This window comes from Aethalodelphis obliquidens, unplaced genomic scaffold (assembly GCF_003676395.1).
Source record: "Aethalodelphis obliquidens isolate GAN/ISIS:26980383/991018 unplaced genomic scaffold, ASM367639v1 scaffold8, whole genome shotgun sequence".
Classification (NCBI taxonomy): Eukaryota; Metazoa; Chordata; class Mammalia; order Artiodactyla; family Delphinidae; genus Aethalodelphis; species Aethalodelphis obliquidens.
In genome coordinates, this window is record NW_020837952.1 from 57,430,424 (window position 1) to 57,447,543 (window position 17,120).

Sequence of the window (17,120 nt, forward strand, 5' to 3'; positions counted from 1 at the left end):
CTTTTCAGCACACCTAGAATTTCAGAATTCTAGAATCATCTTTTTTTTTTTTTTCGAATTTATTTTTTTTGGCTGCGTTGGGTCTTTGTTGCTGTGCGCGGGCTTTATCTAGTTGCAGAGAGCGGGGGCTACTCTTCATTGTGGTGCGCGGGCTTCTCATTGCGGTGGCTTCTCTTGTTGCGGAGCACGGGCTGTAGGCTTGTGGGCTCAGTAGTTGTGGCTCACGGGCTCTAGCGCGCAGGCTCAGTAGTTGTGTCGCACGGGCTTAGTTGCTTCGCGACATGTGGGATCCTCCCGGACCAGGGCTCGAACCTGTGTCCCCCGCATTGGCAGACGGATTCTTAACCACTGCGCCACCAGGGAAGTCCCAGAATTTCAGAATTCTAGACTCTAAGACTTGCAGTATTTCATTTGCCAGAATCCCATAGTTCCGACATTTTAGAATATTCTCTTGGTATCTCAGGGTTACAGATCTTACCAGTCTAGAGTTCTCCCTCTCAGAGGTGCTGACGTTGACAGGACACGCATGTCACGCATGTCACACGCATGTCACCCCTGACAGAGCCGTCCTGCCAAAGCCCGCGGCCCCGTGCGGATGGGCAGCAGAGCGCCGTCTCGCTGGGTGGCTATGCCCGTGAGGAAGTTTCTTCCTTGCAGACCACACCAGCCTCCCCGATCCGCACGCCCACTGCTCGCTGCCCCCTGTGCTGGGGAAGCAGAGCCACTGCACACCTGGTGCTGGCCCAGCCACGTCACGTGGGTCCCCACAAGGGACCTTGGTCCTCTTGGTCTCTTTGGGGAGACCCCCCCACCCCATTGTTGGGGAGAGGAGGCCTTTGGTCAGAAGATTTGAGAGCACCAGGGAAGAGGCACAGGAGCAGGGGAGGGAGGCTGAGTCTGGCAGCGCTTTTCCGGGGCAGGAAAAGACAGGGACAGAGCCTGCTCTCTGCCAGGCACTGTCTTCATCATTTGTTCCAAAGAAACACTGAAGTGGTCAGGCTCACTGTAGAGTCGGGGTGGTGGTGGAAAGGGGGTGGGTGCTGAAAAGGGGCTCCCCTCTGCCCAAGCCCCCTGTCCCCAGGGAGCATATGGCAGGGAAGAGATGGCAGGAGCTGGCAGGAGGCCCAGGGGAAGGAGGCGGGCTTTTAGGCAGCAGGGCGGCCAGTCCCCATTGCTCGGGCCCGTTGGCTGTCACCCTTCAGTTCTGCTTCCGGAACCAGTCCCTGTCCTCCCTGCCCCCACAGGCCCCAGGGCGGGCGACTACACCTACCGTGAGGGCCTTGAGCACAAGTGCAAGCGGGACATCCTGCTCGGCCGCCTCCGGAGCTCCGAGGACCAGACCTGGAAGCGGATCCGGCCCCGGCCAACCAAGACCAGCTTCGTGGGCTCCTACTACCTGTGCAAAGGTGGGTGGGCTGCAGCAGGGGCAGGTGGCACGGCCCAGGCCCAGCTTCTCACGCCCGGCCGCAGCTCTGCTTCTCATCACAGGCAGACAGGTAGACAGACAGGTGTGGTCCATGAAGGAGGGAGTCCCATCTCAGATCGAGCAGCTCCTGCCCTGACCAGCTCCACAGACAGGTGGGAGTGTTTGGATGTTACGCTCAAGCTGGGGCCTCACCAGCAGAATGCGCTCCCGGGTGCAAGGCTCAGGTGGTTCACGGAGAGCTAGTTTCTGTTACACTGCAGGGTCCCAAAGGGCTGTTGGAAGGATATGGAGAGAGAATCCATGTAAATCACTGGGGACTGGCCCACAGTGAGGGCTTGATAAATACTAGCTTTTAAAATTTAATAGGTTGTTGTCATTTTCCTCACTTCTGGCTCATGTCATTTGGTTGACATTTAGTGGACATTTGGCAGGTACCTCATTTGCTTTCTTCTACTCCCCAACCAAGCATCTCGGTGCAGTCTGCACAGCAGGACATAAACAGTCTTGATACTGTTAAGTGTTCTATAGTGTCGCCCTTCTGTACCCACCATCACACATCCTCATGACAGCTCTGGGTGAGGAAGGAGACTTTGGGAGTCCGCTCCAGGCTCCGCCTTTGTCCCCCGACCCAGCCCGTGGCAGTAGCCCACCCAGGCTTTCTGGATCAGCTCTTTGTCTGCCCAGGTGGATCTTAAAGACTTGTCATTTCTGAGCTCGCAGGCCCCCGCCAGCCATGCCCTGGCCAGCGTGGATGGAGTCCCAATTCTACGAGGCCTACAAGTCCCCGTCTGCCCTAAGCATTCCCCAGATACGCTGAACCCTGACTCCTTTGCACATGCTGTGCCCTTTGAACTTGGTCATCCTCTGCTCCTCCTTCAAGCAGCACCTGGATCTTGGGAAGCCCTTCCCTGCAGACCTCCCCACTGGGTGTGGAGCTGGTCGCAGTGCAGAGCAGTCTGTGAGGTCACCTGGCCATCCGGCCTGCTTGTCCTCGTGTGCCTGCAAGCTTGGCAGGGGGCTGGAATGGGGCAGACTTAGAAAGAGGGTGAGGGAGGGAGAAAAAGAAAGAAAAACAGTTCCCACCCCCAGGAAATGGCGGGTCTCTGAATTATAAACCTGCTGCCTTCCCTGCTCCCTGGCCCCCAGGAGTTTTATTTATTGTTTCACTTAATCCACACAACAACCGTGTTCTCTGTTTATGGACAGACAGCTAAGGCTCAGGAATAACGGGATCCCAGCCCAAGTCTGCTGGACCCCAAGGCCCATGCCTTCCTGAACCAGTGGTATATTTTCCTGGTGCAGAATAATAATAATAATGATAAAACGGCTTGTATATGTCTACAAAGCCCTTTTCCCACCTGTCATCTTGCCTGACCCATACCAGGCAGCCTTGTGGGGTGGTGGAGCCACGGCGACCGCCATGCTTTGCACGGGAAGGTGCAGATCTGGCCCCCACACCCAAGTGTAGAACAAAGAAGGGCCTGGCCTGGGAAGCGCTTTCCCTGAGCTCCGCCGCTCCACCCCTGCCAAGCCTTCCTGCTCCGCAGGCCCCACCGGGGGTGCTGTGGGCTGCCATCCCGCCTGGCGGAACGTGTGTCCTGTTGCCTCTTTGCAGACATGATTAACAAGCAGGACTGTAAGTACGGGGATAACTGCACCTTCGCCTACCATCAGGAGGAGATCGACGTGTGGACGGAGGAGCGGAAGGGCACCCTCAACCGCGACCTGCTCTTCGACCCGCTGGGGGGCGTCAAGCGCGGCAGCCTCACCATCGCCAAGCTCCTCAAGGAGCACCAGGGCATCTTCACGTTCCTCTGTGAGGTACCAGCCCCTCCACGGTCGATTCACAGACGGGGCTGGGGAGGGGCTCCCGCGGGCTCCACCGTGGACTCTCGGCCCTGGGACCCACGGGTTTTGGAGGCCTGACCTTAGAATCCACAGGTCCTGGGAGTTTCAGAAAGTTAGACCCATATGCTCCCATCGCGCTAGAGCCCAGATCCTATCCAGTCCCCTCATTGTTCGGAGCTGGAAACTGAGGCCAGAAAGAGAAGTAACCACATCTGCTCTTTGCTTCCTGCCGTCGTAGGCCAGACTCAGGTGCTCTAGGAGCTCATCCCGACCCGCCCCATGCCCCCTCGTCCAGCTGTGCTGGCTTCAATGCCCACTGCACCTTTCCGCCCACTTCCCTGCCTGTGTCCACGCTGTGCCCTCTCCGTGGGGTGCCCTCCCTGTGTGTCTACGTCTTGGACCCTCTGAGGCTCAGCTCTGATCCCAGCAGCCCCACCAAGCTGTTCATTTCCTCCCCAAAGCTGTCTCGGAAGACGCTGCTGGCCCCCTGCCTCCCCACCCAGGCATAGTGTGATGAGGGCAGGGACGGTGTCAGGTCCATCTCCATGAAGTGAGGGTGCTGGGTCCAGGTTGCTGGCAGGGTTTGGTGCTGCTTGGCCAGCCCCCATCCATCACACAGCCGGCGCTTCCCTCCGACTCTTAGAGCAGGTGGGCTGCCCTCTCCCTTTAGGGGATCACAGCCCACAGCCTGGTGGCTGCCTATACTTTACAAAGGACCTGAAGTTATATTAGATCTTTTTCCAGCTTCACAGTGAAGCTGTGGGACAGAGCAGGTGTGGTTTTCCCCAGGTTACAGTTGAGGAAACTGAGACTCAGAGATATGGAGTAACCCCTGCCCCAGGCGTTTGGAGTGGTGGGATCAGAGAGGTGGGGACCACAGACCCTGGGATTCCCGTCCTCACTCCCCTGACGCAGGGCAGGGCTTGCAGGGACCCTGTCCCTCCTGGGTGGCCGTGCTGGATCCCAGCCCACCCCCTCCCTGGGCAGATCTGCTTTGACAGTAAACCCCGGATCATCAGCAAAGGCACGAAGGACTCTCCGTCTGTCTGCTCCAACCTGGCCGCCAAGCATAGCTTCTATAACAACAAGTGAGTGGGACCCACAGCCGGACCCGTGGCCAGGCCTGGGGTGGGGCGGGTGCAGAGTCCCCCTGGGGAGCAGAGGGTGGGCCTAGGATGTCAAGGCAAGGGGTAGGATTTGGGACTCAGGTCCAGCATCCACCTGGAAAGGACAGAACCACATTTATTGAGCATCTTCTATATTCCAAGCATTCTGTTGGGTATTTTAATGATCTCGGCAGTCCCATGGGGAGGAGTGTCTCTGAGGAACAGATGAGAAAGCTGAGGCTTGGAAGCAGCTTACTCCGCCGGCAGGTGGGAGCCACATCCCTGACTCCCATCCAGCACCCTCCACTGTCCCGGCATGGGTGTTGGACAGGGAGTGGGAGGGGCTGGGTGGACTCCGGCACCCACCTGCGCTCCCTCTGACTCCCCTTGGCTGTGCCCCAGCATGGCTGATGGAGCCCCGGCCCTGAGGTCAGACAGAGTTGGGTCCAAATCCCAGCTTGGACAATGGTCTGTTTTATGTCCTCTGGCCACTGTGACCCTTGGTTTCCTCATCCATAAAGTGAATGATGATCCCAGTCTCCTAGGGTTGCTATGAAGGTAATTAAAATTCCCAGCCCAGAGGAGATAACTCAATTATTATTCCTCCGGGTGCAGGACCAGCTCTGGAGCATCGAGCTGGGGAACCTGAGAGAGATGCCCCCTTCTCCCAGCCTCGCAGCAGGTGGGGTCTGGTGCCCTCCTCCTGCTGGCAGCTGCGGCTTTGAGCTGTCCGCAGGTCAAGGCCAGGAGAGGGGCACACAGCTGAGGCCCAAACCAGAACTGCCTGAGCGTAGGACCCCCACCTCTTCCCTCCTGTGCCAGCAGTTAATAGGGGGAGGCACCCACGGAGGAGCCCCTTCCGTGGGTGAACGGCACTGACCCTGGGGAGGGGGCCCCGACCGGGAATGGGCGGCATGCGGACTGCATTGTGCGCCCCCCATCCCGCCCGCCAGGTGCCTGGTGCACATCGTCCGCTCCACCTCCCTCAAGTACTCCAAGGTCCGCCAGTTCCAGGAGCACTTCCAGTTCGACGTGTGCCGCCACGAGGTGCGCTACGGCTGCCTGCGGGAGGACAGCTGCCACTTCGCCCACAGCTTCATAGAGCTCAAAGTCTGGCTGCTGCAGCAGTACTCAGGTGAGGGCGAGGGGCTGCACAGTTCAGAGGAGGGCAGTGCCGGGCTGTGGGGCTGCAGAGGAGCCGGTGCTTCCTGGACGTCACAGGATGCGCAGGCTCTGCATCAGGGAGCTTGCGGGCCCAGAAGACCCTGGGTTTCTCCCTGTGTGGCACTGCCACGGGGACACGTGGGGAGAGGGGGAGGGAGGCAGAGCCCCGCGGGCCACCTGGGGGATCTGGTCATCAGCGGCCCCTCACTGAGCCTCCACTGGTCCTCTGTGAGGGGGTGATGTCAGCTCGGCCTCAGGAATGAGGAGGTGGAAAGCCGCTCGCTTACTTGCTCACCTAATGGGACTCCCTGAGCACCTGCGCTGTCAGGGGCTTGAGCAAAAACGAGTCGGGGCCCTGGTGTGTGTACGCGAGGGCAAGGCAGACAGTCTGACGGGGAGGTACCAGGCCCTACGTCCATCTGCTCTGGGGTGCACACTGTGCCCCACGCCTGTCATCGTCTGCCTAGCGGCATTGTTGTGTGTGTGTGTAACATAAAATAATGGCGTGTCTAACAATCGTTGTCTTCTTCGAGCTGATGAAATAGGGTGATAGAATTTCAGATGTGCATCAGTTCTGTGAAGAAAGTAAAGCAGGCAATAGGATGGAGAGGGACTCGGGGAGGGGGCATTTGGGATAAGATAGTCTGGGAAGGCCTCTCGGAGGAGGTGACATTTGACCAAGGAAGGGCAGGGAGAGCATTCCAGGCAGAGGGAACAGCAAGGCTGGAGGCCCTGAGGCAGCAGCAAGCTTGGTACAGAAGGAAGGATGTCCTTCTGTATGTGGGGATGTGAGGGCAGAGCAGCTTACCCCTGGGGGGCAGGGGGGCGTGTCAGAGATGAGGCCTAAGAGGTTGGCAGGGACCTGAGTGTGAAAAAACCTCTAGATGGTACATAGAAATAGTTGGGGTTGTTCTAAATACGGTGTGCAGGGCTTCCCTGGTGGTGCAGTGGTTGAGAGTCCGCCTGCCGATGCGGGGGACACGGGTTCGTGCCCCGGTCCAGGAGGATCCCACGTGCTGTGGAGCGGCTGGGCCCGTGAGCTGTGGCCGCTGAGCCTGCGCATCCGGAGCCTGTGCTCCACAACGGGAGAGGCCCATGTACCGCAAAAAAAATAAATAAATACGGTGTGCAGGGTTTGGGGGTAGGGGTTGAGTAGGTGGAGTTGTATGACCTGATCGGTGTCTTGAAGAAGTTGCTCTGGCTGCTGCGTGGAGAAGTCAGGGGCCAAGGGCAGATGGAGGGAGACCTGGGAGGGTGTGGCTCAAGTCAGGGTGGCAGCGGGTGGAAGTGGTAGAAGTGATGAGATTCTGGGTGTGTTTTGATGGTGGAGCCAACGGGAGCTGATGGACCAGATATGAAGTATGAGACGAAGGACGGCATCTGGTCGACCCCAGTGGGGTTGCCGTGTTCTGAGGAGGGGAGGCTGCAGGAGGAATAGGTTGGGGGGATCACATCAGGGCTCGTGTGGGACGTGGGGAGTCTGAGCTGCCTGTTGGACTTCAAGTGGAGAGGTTGAGCAGGCAGCCACGTGGGGGGGTCTGCAAGGTCATGGGAGAGCCCTGGGCTAGAGGTACATCCATCAGCAAGAGGATGGATGTCAAGCACATGCCTGGCCCAGAGTAAGCCCCTGATGGCGAGTGGCCACGGGGCAGCAGTAACCATAGGACAGGCCGAAACTAAATCAGCTCTGGAAGAGGGACTAGAAGGCCGTAAGGGGTCGGGAGGAGGGTGGGCCTCATGGAAGAGGTGGGCGCAGTGTCCACAGTCAGATTGGGAGGGTCTGGGCCACAAGGTTTGGGTATTTGCCCTTTGCCGACTGGCAGTGAAGGGCCCTGGCCCCTCGGTGATCTGGGGAGCCGGGCCGGGCCGGGCACAGAGCCTTAAGAACCAGCACGCTAGAGGCTGCCAAGCAGGGGTCAGGCTTGAGGCCCCACTGAGGGAGGCGGAGGCCAAGGGAGGGGGCTGAGCAGCTGGCCCGAGGGACAGGGCCACTGGCGTGGGTGCGGAGAGGCCCCTGCCATGCTGCCGAGCCCACATCTTGCTCCTGCATTTTATTCTCTGTGTGAGCCTGGAGCAGGCCTCTGTTCCCAACTGCAGATGAACCAACAGGTCCAGACAGGATGAGTGGTTTCCCTGTTCCCCTCATCTTTCCACGGCCTAACTGGGGAGTGGGGCTCCTCCCTGGGCCTGGGGTGGCACCAGCACCTTGCAGACCCCCTGCCTTTCTCCTCACTGAGCTCCAGGGACGCTGTGTCTGCTCCCCCCTCACCAGGCATGACCCACGAAGACATTGTCCAGGAATCCAAGAAATACTGGCAGCAGGTGGAGGCACACGCAGGGAAGGCCAGCAGCAGCTTGGTAAGACCCCGGGCTGGCCGTGGGGGTGAGGTCAGCCCCCACGAGGGCCATCCCCCATCCCTTTACCTGGACATAATTTATTTACCAGGAAATTGTAGGAGAGTATGAAGAATTTGTGTATACCTTTTTCTGGATTCCCCAGATGTTAACATTTTACTGCTTTCCACACTCACTTTGTCCTGTGTGTATGCGTGTGTACGTACACACATACACATTTATTTACAGAAATATACTTTTCTGAACCACTAGGGAGTAAGTTGTAGACGTGATGCCCCATTACCCCTAAAAACTTTAGTGTAAAAATAAGGACTTCCCTGACCGTCCAGTGGTTAAGACACCACGCTTCCAATGCAGGGTGCGCAGGTTCGATCCCCGGTCGGGGAACAAAGATCCCACGTGGCCAAAAAATAAATAAATAAGTAAGTAAATATAAGGACACTTTCTTACATAATAACCACAGTACAGTTATCAACATCACAAAATTCACATTGGTGGACTTATCCAAATCGTGGTGTGCTATTATTCAGATTTTGTGAATCCTCCCCAAATCCCAGCAACACACTGCATTCATTTGTAGTGTCTTTAATCGCCTTTAATCTAGAGCAGTTCCTCAGTCTTTCTTTGTCTTTCGTGACATTGGCATTTTTGAAGAGGCAGTTGTTTTGTAAAAGGCCCATCCCTTTGGGATTGTCTGATGGGGCAGACACGTCATCTCCATCTGTCCCTTCACCAGCGATACCTTGGTAACTTGATTAAAGGTGCCTCCACAGTAAAGCTTTCTCTACTATGAAGTTACCCTTTCCTCCTTTGTAATTAATGAATATCTTCCAGGGAGGTCCTTGGAGACCATGTAAATGTCCTGGTATTCCTCAACCTTTTCCACCACTGCTTGTATCACCTCCCACCCCTCTGGATCCTTACCCTGGTCCTGAGGATGTGAGCTGGGGTGCAGTAGCGTTTGCAGGCGGGAAGACTGAGGCTCAGAACACGCTAGAGACTTGCCCGGGGTGCACGGAGCGGAGTAGGTCCCGGGTTCTCTGACAGCTTGTCTAGAGCTCGCTCAGCTCCCTCCCCACCTGCACCATCCCCATCACCCCTAGGGTTCCTCATATGAAATGGGGATCATAATCCTGCCTGCCCCCTCCTGGGGCGGGTGTGAGGCTCACAGGAGCTAGCTACAGCTTGCCGAGTCCCTGCTCTGCACGGGGCCCCCGTCGTCCCTGATCCTCACACCCTCCCCAGGAGGTGGGGATCCCTGTAACTTTAGGTGACAGTGGGAATGGAAGGGTGGTCTCAGGGCCCAGGAGACAGTGAATGTGAGGTGAGGCCTCTCGCCATCCACACACGAGGGATGACGCCCTCACCATACCAGGCCCACGCACTGGTCACCTTGGGAGAAGCCTGGGCCTCTGGTCCCTCTTGAGGCCTGCCTGGGTGTGGCAGTGAGCCAGGGAGCAGCGCAGGCTGGCCGGTGGGGTAGGCCTGGGCCAGTCTGGCAGACAGGGCTGCTCGGCCCCCTTGGCCTTCCCCCTGTCTCCCTACCCACCTCGTTCCTGGTCCTTTTTCTTCTCCCCTCTTCCTAGTTGCTCCCGTCCTCTGCCCCTCTCCTGTTCAGTCCTCTTCCCCAACCACCACATGGTTTATTTTTGCTCCTGGCCAGGAGCCTGGCTGAGAAGCAGTGTGGGGCTCAGGCTGGACCTGCAGCGTCATCTGCTAAAGACAGAACACTGAGTCTTCACCACCTCCTATCCCCCTGACCCCCCTGCATCCTGCCCACCCAAGACGCCACTGTCAGGCCTGGCTCAGGAATGGGACTTCTGTGCCGGACCTGGCTGTGGCCCAGGCATGAGGCATCTTGCTTGCTTGCCGTCAGAGGGTGGGGCCCGTGGCCGTGTGAGGCCAAGGACAGGGTGCCAGGGTAGAAGCTGCTCGTGCCTGGTGCCCATGGTGCAGCTGTGCCGTCCTACAGAAAAGCATGAGCCCCTGCCTCGCACCAGGTCCCTATCCTTGGGCCACTTACCCGTGGCGGGGTTAGTAACCTCTCTGAGCCTCTGCTTCTGCTCAGTCAAATGGGAATGACCCCTACCGCCCCCAGGGCTGTCGAGTCTGTGCAGTTGTGAAAAGGAAGCTCAGTGGACCGGCATGGCTGTTCCCTAGAGCAGTGGCTAAACCACAGCACCCCTCCGGACCCCACTTACCTCACCCGTGAAATGGGCCTTCTTACGCTTCTGTGAGAATCAGTGGAACGTCTAGAAGTCTATAGTGACACGGATAAGCCTCCTGTCTGCTTTAGCCAGGCCGTGTCCCAGTTACAGAGGCAGGATTTTACTTTGTTGTCTGGATGTGTACTATCCTGGGGCTGAGCCAGGCCGCAAGTCTCCCAGCCAGGGGTCAATTGGCACCCAACAAAGTGAGAGCCCCCTGCTGCTCAGGGGAGGCCCTGGGCTAGGCAGTGCCGAGGACACGGGTACTCCTGTGTCAGAGGAGGAAGAGCGGAGGGGTAACTCCACATCTGAGGCTCCAGGGAGGATGGGAAGGCTCTAGCTAGCAGGAGGGACAGCAGGGTGGCCAGCACAGCTGGGCGAGGGGGTTGCAGGTGGCCGGAGACAAGGCTGGGTGGGCACTTTTTCTGCCTCTCACCCCCCCACCCTTTCCCAGGCAGGGGTGCAGAAGAGCAGGCCCTCCTGCCTGCAGAGGAAGGGCTGAGGCAGAGGACGGGGAGTGAACATGGTGGGGTCTTCGAGAGTCCAGGGCTGCCCAGATGTCTGTCCCACCACCTGAGGCAGCCTCCTCCATCCCCACCCTCTGCGGGTGCATCCCACCTTCTAGGCTCTGCTCTCCACCAGGCCTGGCCCTCATAACTAGATGAGTCAGTCAACATGAGGTAATTCAGGTACTACGGGGGCCCATAGGATGGGCAGCTGCCACCTAGGAGAGCTTCAGGGAAAGCTTCCTGAAGGAGGTAGTGCCTGAGCTGGGTTTTGAAAGTTTTCAGAACAAGCCTGATGAAGAATGGAGAAGGGCATTCCAGGCAGAGGGAACAGCATGTGCAAAAGCAGGGAGATGTGAGGTCGAATGCTGTGCCCAGGGACACGCCAGCAGCTCCAGCAAGCAGGCCTGCGGGAAATAGCCAGTTACGGCAGAGAGCGCTCCATCAGGAGTCCAAGGCCTGGCTCCCACCCTGAGAGGCCATGGGCCTGGAGTTAGGGGGTCACTTCCCACCACCAAGTGGTAATGGACCAGCCCACAGGCTCCAGGTGGCCCTGGTGCTCCCGGAGGCCACCTGTATATCAGACCCCGGGGCCTCAGCCTGGTGCCTGCGGCTTCATCAGCGCTTCTCCTCCGCAGGGTGCCCCGCGGACCCATGGGCCTAGCACCTTTGACCTGCAGATGAAGTTTGTGTGTGGCCAGTGCTGGAGGAACGGGCAGGTGGTGGAGCCTGACAAGGACCTCAAGTACTGCAGCGCCAAGGCCCGGCACTGGTGAGCCAGGTGCCGGGCGGGGGCACGGGCAGGGTGGGGACCACCTAAGCACCACAGGCGAGGAAGCCGGGCTCTCTGTGGAGGTCACACAGCCTGCTCTATCCTGCAGCTGGACCAAGGAGCGGCGGGTCCTCCTGGTGATGTCCAAGGCCAAGAGGAAGTGGGTGTCGGTGAGGCCACTGCCGTCCATTCGCAACTTCCCACAGCAATACGATGTGAGCGCTGCGGTGGGATGCAGGGTGGCAGCGGGACCTCGGATATGGGGCCGTGGGGCTCCAGGAGGGCTTGCCCGCTGGCGGGGCAGTGACACAGTCCGGCGGGACTCAGCAGGGTCTCCCCATGCCTGCCCTGCAGCTCTGCATCCATGCGCAGAACGGCCGCAAGTGCCAGTACGTGGGGAACTGCTCCTTCGCGCACAGCCCGGAGGAGAGGGACATGTGGACGTTCATGAAGGAGAACAAGAGTGAGTGGGCAGGGCGGGGCTGACCCGGACACCCCCCTCGTCGGCAGGCCCAAGCGCACCTGCTGAGCCTCGCTTGGCCACCCGGGCCCCACTCCGGCTGCACCGGGCTGAGCCCTCTCTGGGTCTCCAGTTGACCGGGCAGCCCAGCAGCAGGGGTCCCACAGGGGTCGTGGGACAGAGTAGCGGGAGAGTCCCCTCTCACCAGGCCCTGCATCCCCTACTGCCCACCAGTCCTGGACATGCAACAGACCTACGACATGTGGCTGAAGAAGCACAACCCAGGGAAGCCGGGGGAAGGGACGCCCATCAGCTCTCGGGAGGGGGAGAAGCAGATCCAGATGCCCACGGACTACGCCGACATCATGGTAACACCCCATCCCCTGGGGGCCCCGGTCCGAGCCTGACCCGGAACGGCTGTGCGGAGGGGCTCAGCCTCCCTGGGGGAAGTGGTCCCGGCACAGGTGGGAGGAGCAGGCGCCCACGGTGGCTGTGTCCCCAGATGGGTTACCACTGCTGGCTCTGCGGCAAGAACAGCAACAGCAAGAAGCAGTGGCAGCAGCACATCCAGTCTGAGAAGCACAAGGAGAAGGTCTTCACGTCTGACAGCGACGCTAGTGGCTGGGCCTACCGCTTCCCCATGGGCGAGTTCCGGCTCTGCGAAAGGTGCCCCCGGAGGGCAGGGCCGGGCGGGCTGTGGGGTGGCCTGAAGAGGCGGAGGCCACGGCCAGCTCTGGCTCCACTTGGCCTGGAGGTGGCATAAGGCGGGGTGGGGATGTCCAGAAAGACAGCTGCTCCTGGGTGTGAGGACCCAGGAGTGGGGCGGAGTGGCGTTGGAGGTGGGGACCCGTCCCCTGCAGCCGGGCATCAGATCCTCGGGAAGGCCAGGCCACGCCCGCTTTCCCCGGGCCTGATGCTGCATGGGGAGAGGCTTGTCGGGGGAGGCGGAGTGGCCGGCCCCATGTCCGGCAGCCCGTGGAGGAAAGGGCACAGGGCTCGGGCAGTGAGCCTCCTGCCGCCCACAGGCTCCAGAAGGGCAAGGCCTGCCCGGACGGGGACAAGTGCCGCTGCGCTCACGGGCAGGAGGAGCTCAACGAGTGGCTGGACCGGCGCGAGGTGCTGAAGCAGAAGCTGGCCAAGGCCCGCAAGGACATGCTCCTGTGCCCACGGGATGACGACTTTGGAAAATACAACTTCCTGCTGCAGGAGGACGGGAATGCCACTGGTGCCGCCCCAGAAGCCCCTGCTGCTGCCTCCATCACTGGGGAGTAGACCAGCTCCTGGCCGTGGGTGAAGTCCTAGGATCGGGGGCAGGGGTGGGCACGGAGCGCCTGATAGGAGGGCCGGGGCAGGCCAGGGCTGGGGCTGGGGCCCCCAGCCATCCTCTCTGCCCCCACTGCCCCAGTGCATACCCAGGTGCACGAGCTGCAGCCCCACTCGGTCCCAGGGTCCTCATCCTGCTGAAGCCCTGGGCAGGTCCTCCCCTCCCCCACCCCGGCTCTCCTGGTTGCGGAGGGAGGGGCCTGGTTGACCCCTCCAGCTTCAGCCTACAGCTTTAACTTCCGTCTACTCCTAAAGGGGGCCCAGCGCTCAGGGCTGGGGAGCGTGGGGTCCCCACTTGAATCTGCAGCAGAAGGGTCCTTCCCCCTGCCCCACCCTCACCCCTCCCCACCTCCCCTGGGGGCAGATCAGGATAGAACAGAGGGCAGGAGGCCCCACCCAGCTTTAAAATGCAGGCCCAGGTTGGACTGGGGATACTGTACAAGTCACTTACCCTCTGGGGCCTCAGTTTCCCCTCTGGTTGGAAGAGTGGGAGAGGCTGGGCTACATGATCTCTGGAGCCTGACCAAGGAGCGTGGCTCTCTGGTGAGACCACCAGCCCAGCCCCTCTCCTTTGTGGGCCGCTGAATGTAGATTGTAGGTCGTCAGAGGCTTCAGAGATGACCCAGCCCAGACCCCCATTTTGCAGATAGAAAAACAGGCCTAGAAGGAAGGAGTTCTCTACCCAGCATCTCCAGCCCACAGCACGGTAGAGCTGGAATGCAAACTGCGGTCACAAGACTCAGGGCCAGTTATCAGCTGGAGCCTCCAGGCTCTTGGCAGGGATGTGACAGTCTCTGAATCAGCTGGGATCCTGGCAGCACCGCCCAGGGGTTGGTTGTGTCAGCGCCCTGTAGAGGGACAGTCCCCTCTGAGGATGGTCCTAAGGAGTATAGCAGCAAAGGTCACTTCCCCATGGCCGCTCCCAGAGAGGTGGTACCTGGCAGGGCACCCATGGGCTCAGGTTCTGCACGAGGTACTGGGGGGATTGGGAGGGTGGGCGGTCAGGGGACATGGAGAGAAGGGAAACTTGACCGTGGGCAGCATGGGCTACTCCAGGATCGGACACAGCCCCTCTTTCTTGGGAACTCAGAAGAGTCCTTTCCCTTTCTCCCCTAGACCCAGACATACGATTAGGACCATCCATCCCAGCCCCTCCCTGGTCCCGACCCTGCCAGCTGCCTGGGACCCCAGTTGACCCCCAACCCCTGCCCCCCCCCAGCCCTCTCCCATCCCTCTCGTCTGACGTGTCTGCGTGCACCCCCTCCTCTCCATCCCACCCCTTGTGGGCAGACCCAGCCTCCCCTGGTTCCCTAGACATTCCAGAACGCCCCACACTATTGGCACAAGGGGTGGGGCCCCCCGGAAGGAGCTGGGGATCGAGGCTGGAGTTGGTGGGAGGGTGAGACAGAGAGAATGGAATACGCTTTATTTCTCCTTAAACAAGCATTTCGAGTGTGCGTTGAGATGATGGCGGGCACCCTGGGCCGCAGAGAACCCTGTTCTTCTCGCTGCCACTGCCCAACCTTTTCCTGATAATTGTGGCATGCATCCTTTCCTCTCCCTGCCCCTTCCCCCAGCAGGCCAGCACTGCGGAGTTTGGGTGCTGGTGGTGTGGCTGGAGGGGAGGAGAGACCCAAGGTGGGGCCTGTGGCCGTGAATGTTGATGACACTTGTTTTCCCTGATCCGTGCTGTTGCAGTCTGTCGTCACCAGCCTTGTTTTTAGTGTGTATATATGTCGCCCCCGTGATGCATATATACACAGGTATTAAATATATCGCTCTATATAATATTACATATGTGTGTGGTATCCGAGGAATCACTCCTAATGAGGGCTAAAGATAAAGAATTTGGCCGGAAAATGCAGCCATCCTGGCATAATGAGGAGGGACTTTCAGGGTCATCATGCCATTTGGAAGGACTGAGGGACTGGAGCGAGGGGTCAGAGGTGATATGGGCAGCGGGGGCAGAAGCGGCCCCTGCCTGGGCCCAGCTCCGCCTGATGGCGTCCAGACCACCCCAGCCTAGTGGGGAGAGAGCACGAGTGCTCGGGGAAGGAAAAGGATTGGTTTTTGTCTCCCACCCAAAAGAATAGGATTAGAATCCGGATTTTTCTTCTCCATCCTGTTATCCCTGCAGGGGCCTTGGGATGTGGTGCTCCCTGGCTTGGCCAGAGCTGGCTCCCCCGCAGGCTTGGAAGAAAGCGAGGGGCAGGCAGGGAGTAGGAAGTAGAGGCGTGGCACAGCACACTTTGAATGATGAGTGTGATTATTTCACTTGTGACTCGGAGAGGCTCAGAGAGTTGGATCGGGCCTGTGTCTCCCGGCGGCAGGCAGGGACAAGACATCACGGCAAATATGGTGAGGGGGGACAGGCACCCTTGATGTGAGTGTCCCTTTGGGATGGGGCAAAGAGGGATGCTGCGTTTCTCAGCTGGGCAGTGATAAATTTAATGGTCCTTTAAAAATGTCTGTGTATTAAAAAATTTAAGAATACCACACTTTAATATTAAATATTCATAAGGTCTAGTATCTTGATAATAATGTAGATGTTTTAATAACAATTTTTGTCCTTCTTAAAATAAAATGAAAGAAATTTCCTTCTTTTAGCCTTTGTTCTAGAAAATAAATGTGTGCACTTTGACCTCTGTCCCTGAGGTGTTGCTCCTGTTCCTTGCTTCCCGGCGCTTGTGCGGGGACCTGGGCCTCTCTTTACTCATGGGGCAGAGCTGGCTGGCGCAGCGCATGCCCCAAGGCAGACATTCCGAGGGGTGAGGGGCAGAAGGTCTGTGTCCTTGTGTAAACAGGGCAGCCCAGCTGACCCCGGCTCACGCAGTGCCTCACTGGCAGGGACAAGTTGTGCTCTGCACAGGTGGCCCCAGTGGTCAGGGGGCTCATGGCCTTCCGTGTGGGGCTTTCCACCTGTACCCACACTTCCCTGCTTTTACTGTGTGCACTGTCCTGGGTTCCAGAGGGCTGTCTCTGTGCCCTTTCTGGGTATGGCTTTTCCAGAAAGGTAGGGGGCTATGACATGCTTTGGAATGTGATCCCAACTGCAACCTGGACTCCTCTGGGCCTGAGGGAGATCCAAGTCACATGGGCCCAGCTTCCTCCTCCTTAAAAGAGAGCATATTAGATCAGGGATTTTCAATCAGGGACACTTGTATCTGCCAGAGACACTTTTTTTTTTTTTTTTTTTGGCCGCGTGGCATGCGGGATCTTAGTTCCCCAACCAGGGATCGAACCCGCGCCCCCTGCTGTGGAAGCCTAGAGTCTTAACCGCTGGACCACCAGGGAAGTCCCTGGAGGCACCTTTTCAAATCTCTTGGATTGTGTGCGGTGACAGTGATGGAGGGGGTCCTGATGGGAGGGGCTGCACACGTTTAAGAGTAAGCTCTCGCCAGACAACTTCATACTACAGTATGCAGTGACCCCAGGAACAGAGGTCCAAGGCCTGTGAATTCTCTCGGGACAGGGAATCATTTGGGCCGGCTACGCGGTAGGGGCTCAAATACTTGATAAATGACCAGATGAGTAACAGGAGCAGCCGACTTGATTGAGCACCTTCTGTGCGCCAGGCGTGATGGATGCCGCAAGTCTGTCTCCATAGCAACGTGTACATTTGGTGTCCACATCTTGGCCCACAGAGGTTCAGTGAAGGTTCCAAGGACCCTCAGAAAGGAGACAAAATAGATCCAGAACACTGGGAACTGGGTGATCGGCAAGGTTCCCTTCAGCGCTGACGTTCCAGGGTTCTTAGCAACCCTGGCTGCACTGTGAAAAACCAGAGGGGCATGGCAAGGCCCAGCTCCCAGAAGAAAATGCAGACCCATCCTCAGGCTGAAGAGATTGTAAACCTGCGTCAGGACCTCCCCTAAACTTGGAAAATCAAAGAAAAAGATAAGCAGTACTTCAGTGAACCTAATGGACTAAATTCTTAAATTCTCATAAATTCC

The 17,120-nt window shown here is 58.6% G+C and overlaps 1 protein-coding gene across 4 annotated transcripts in view; it reads left to right on the forward strand.

Moving 5' to 3' along the window:
• The window catches only part of ZC3H7B (zinc finger CCCH-type containing 7B), a 53,534-nt gene extending 37,720 nt beyond the window's left edge, over positions 1-15,814 (forward strand). For all 4 annotated transcript variants that reach the window (XM_027107778.1, XM_027107779.1, XM_027107776.1 and 1 more), the window contains 11 exons: positions 1,245-1,406; positions 3,042-3,247; positions 4,262-4,362; positions 5,334-5,515; positions 7,817-7,902; positions 11,251-11,384; positions 11,494-11,599; positions 11,739-11,847; positions 12,079-12,212; positions 12,347-12,510; positions 12,870-15,814. In XM_027107778.1, the coding sequence (XP_026963579.1) occupies positions 1,245-1,406; positions 3,042-3,247; positions 4,262-4,362; positions 5,334-5,515; positions 7,817-7,902; positions 11,251-11,384; positions 11,494-11,599; positions 11,739-11,847; positions 12,079-12,212; positions 12,347-12,510; positions 12,870-13,116 (1,631 nt within the window). In that variant the 3' untranslated portion in view covers positions 13,117-15,814. The remainder of the gene's footprint in view (positions 1-1,244; positions 1,407-3,041; positions 3,248-4,261; positions 4,363-5,333; positions 5,516-7,816; positions 7,903-11,250; positions 11,385-11,493; positions 11,600-11,738; positions 11,848-12,078; positions 12,213-12,346; positions 12,511-12,869) is intronic.
• Positions 15,815-17,120: the final 1,306 nt, after the last annotated feature.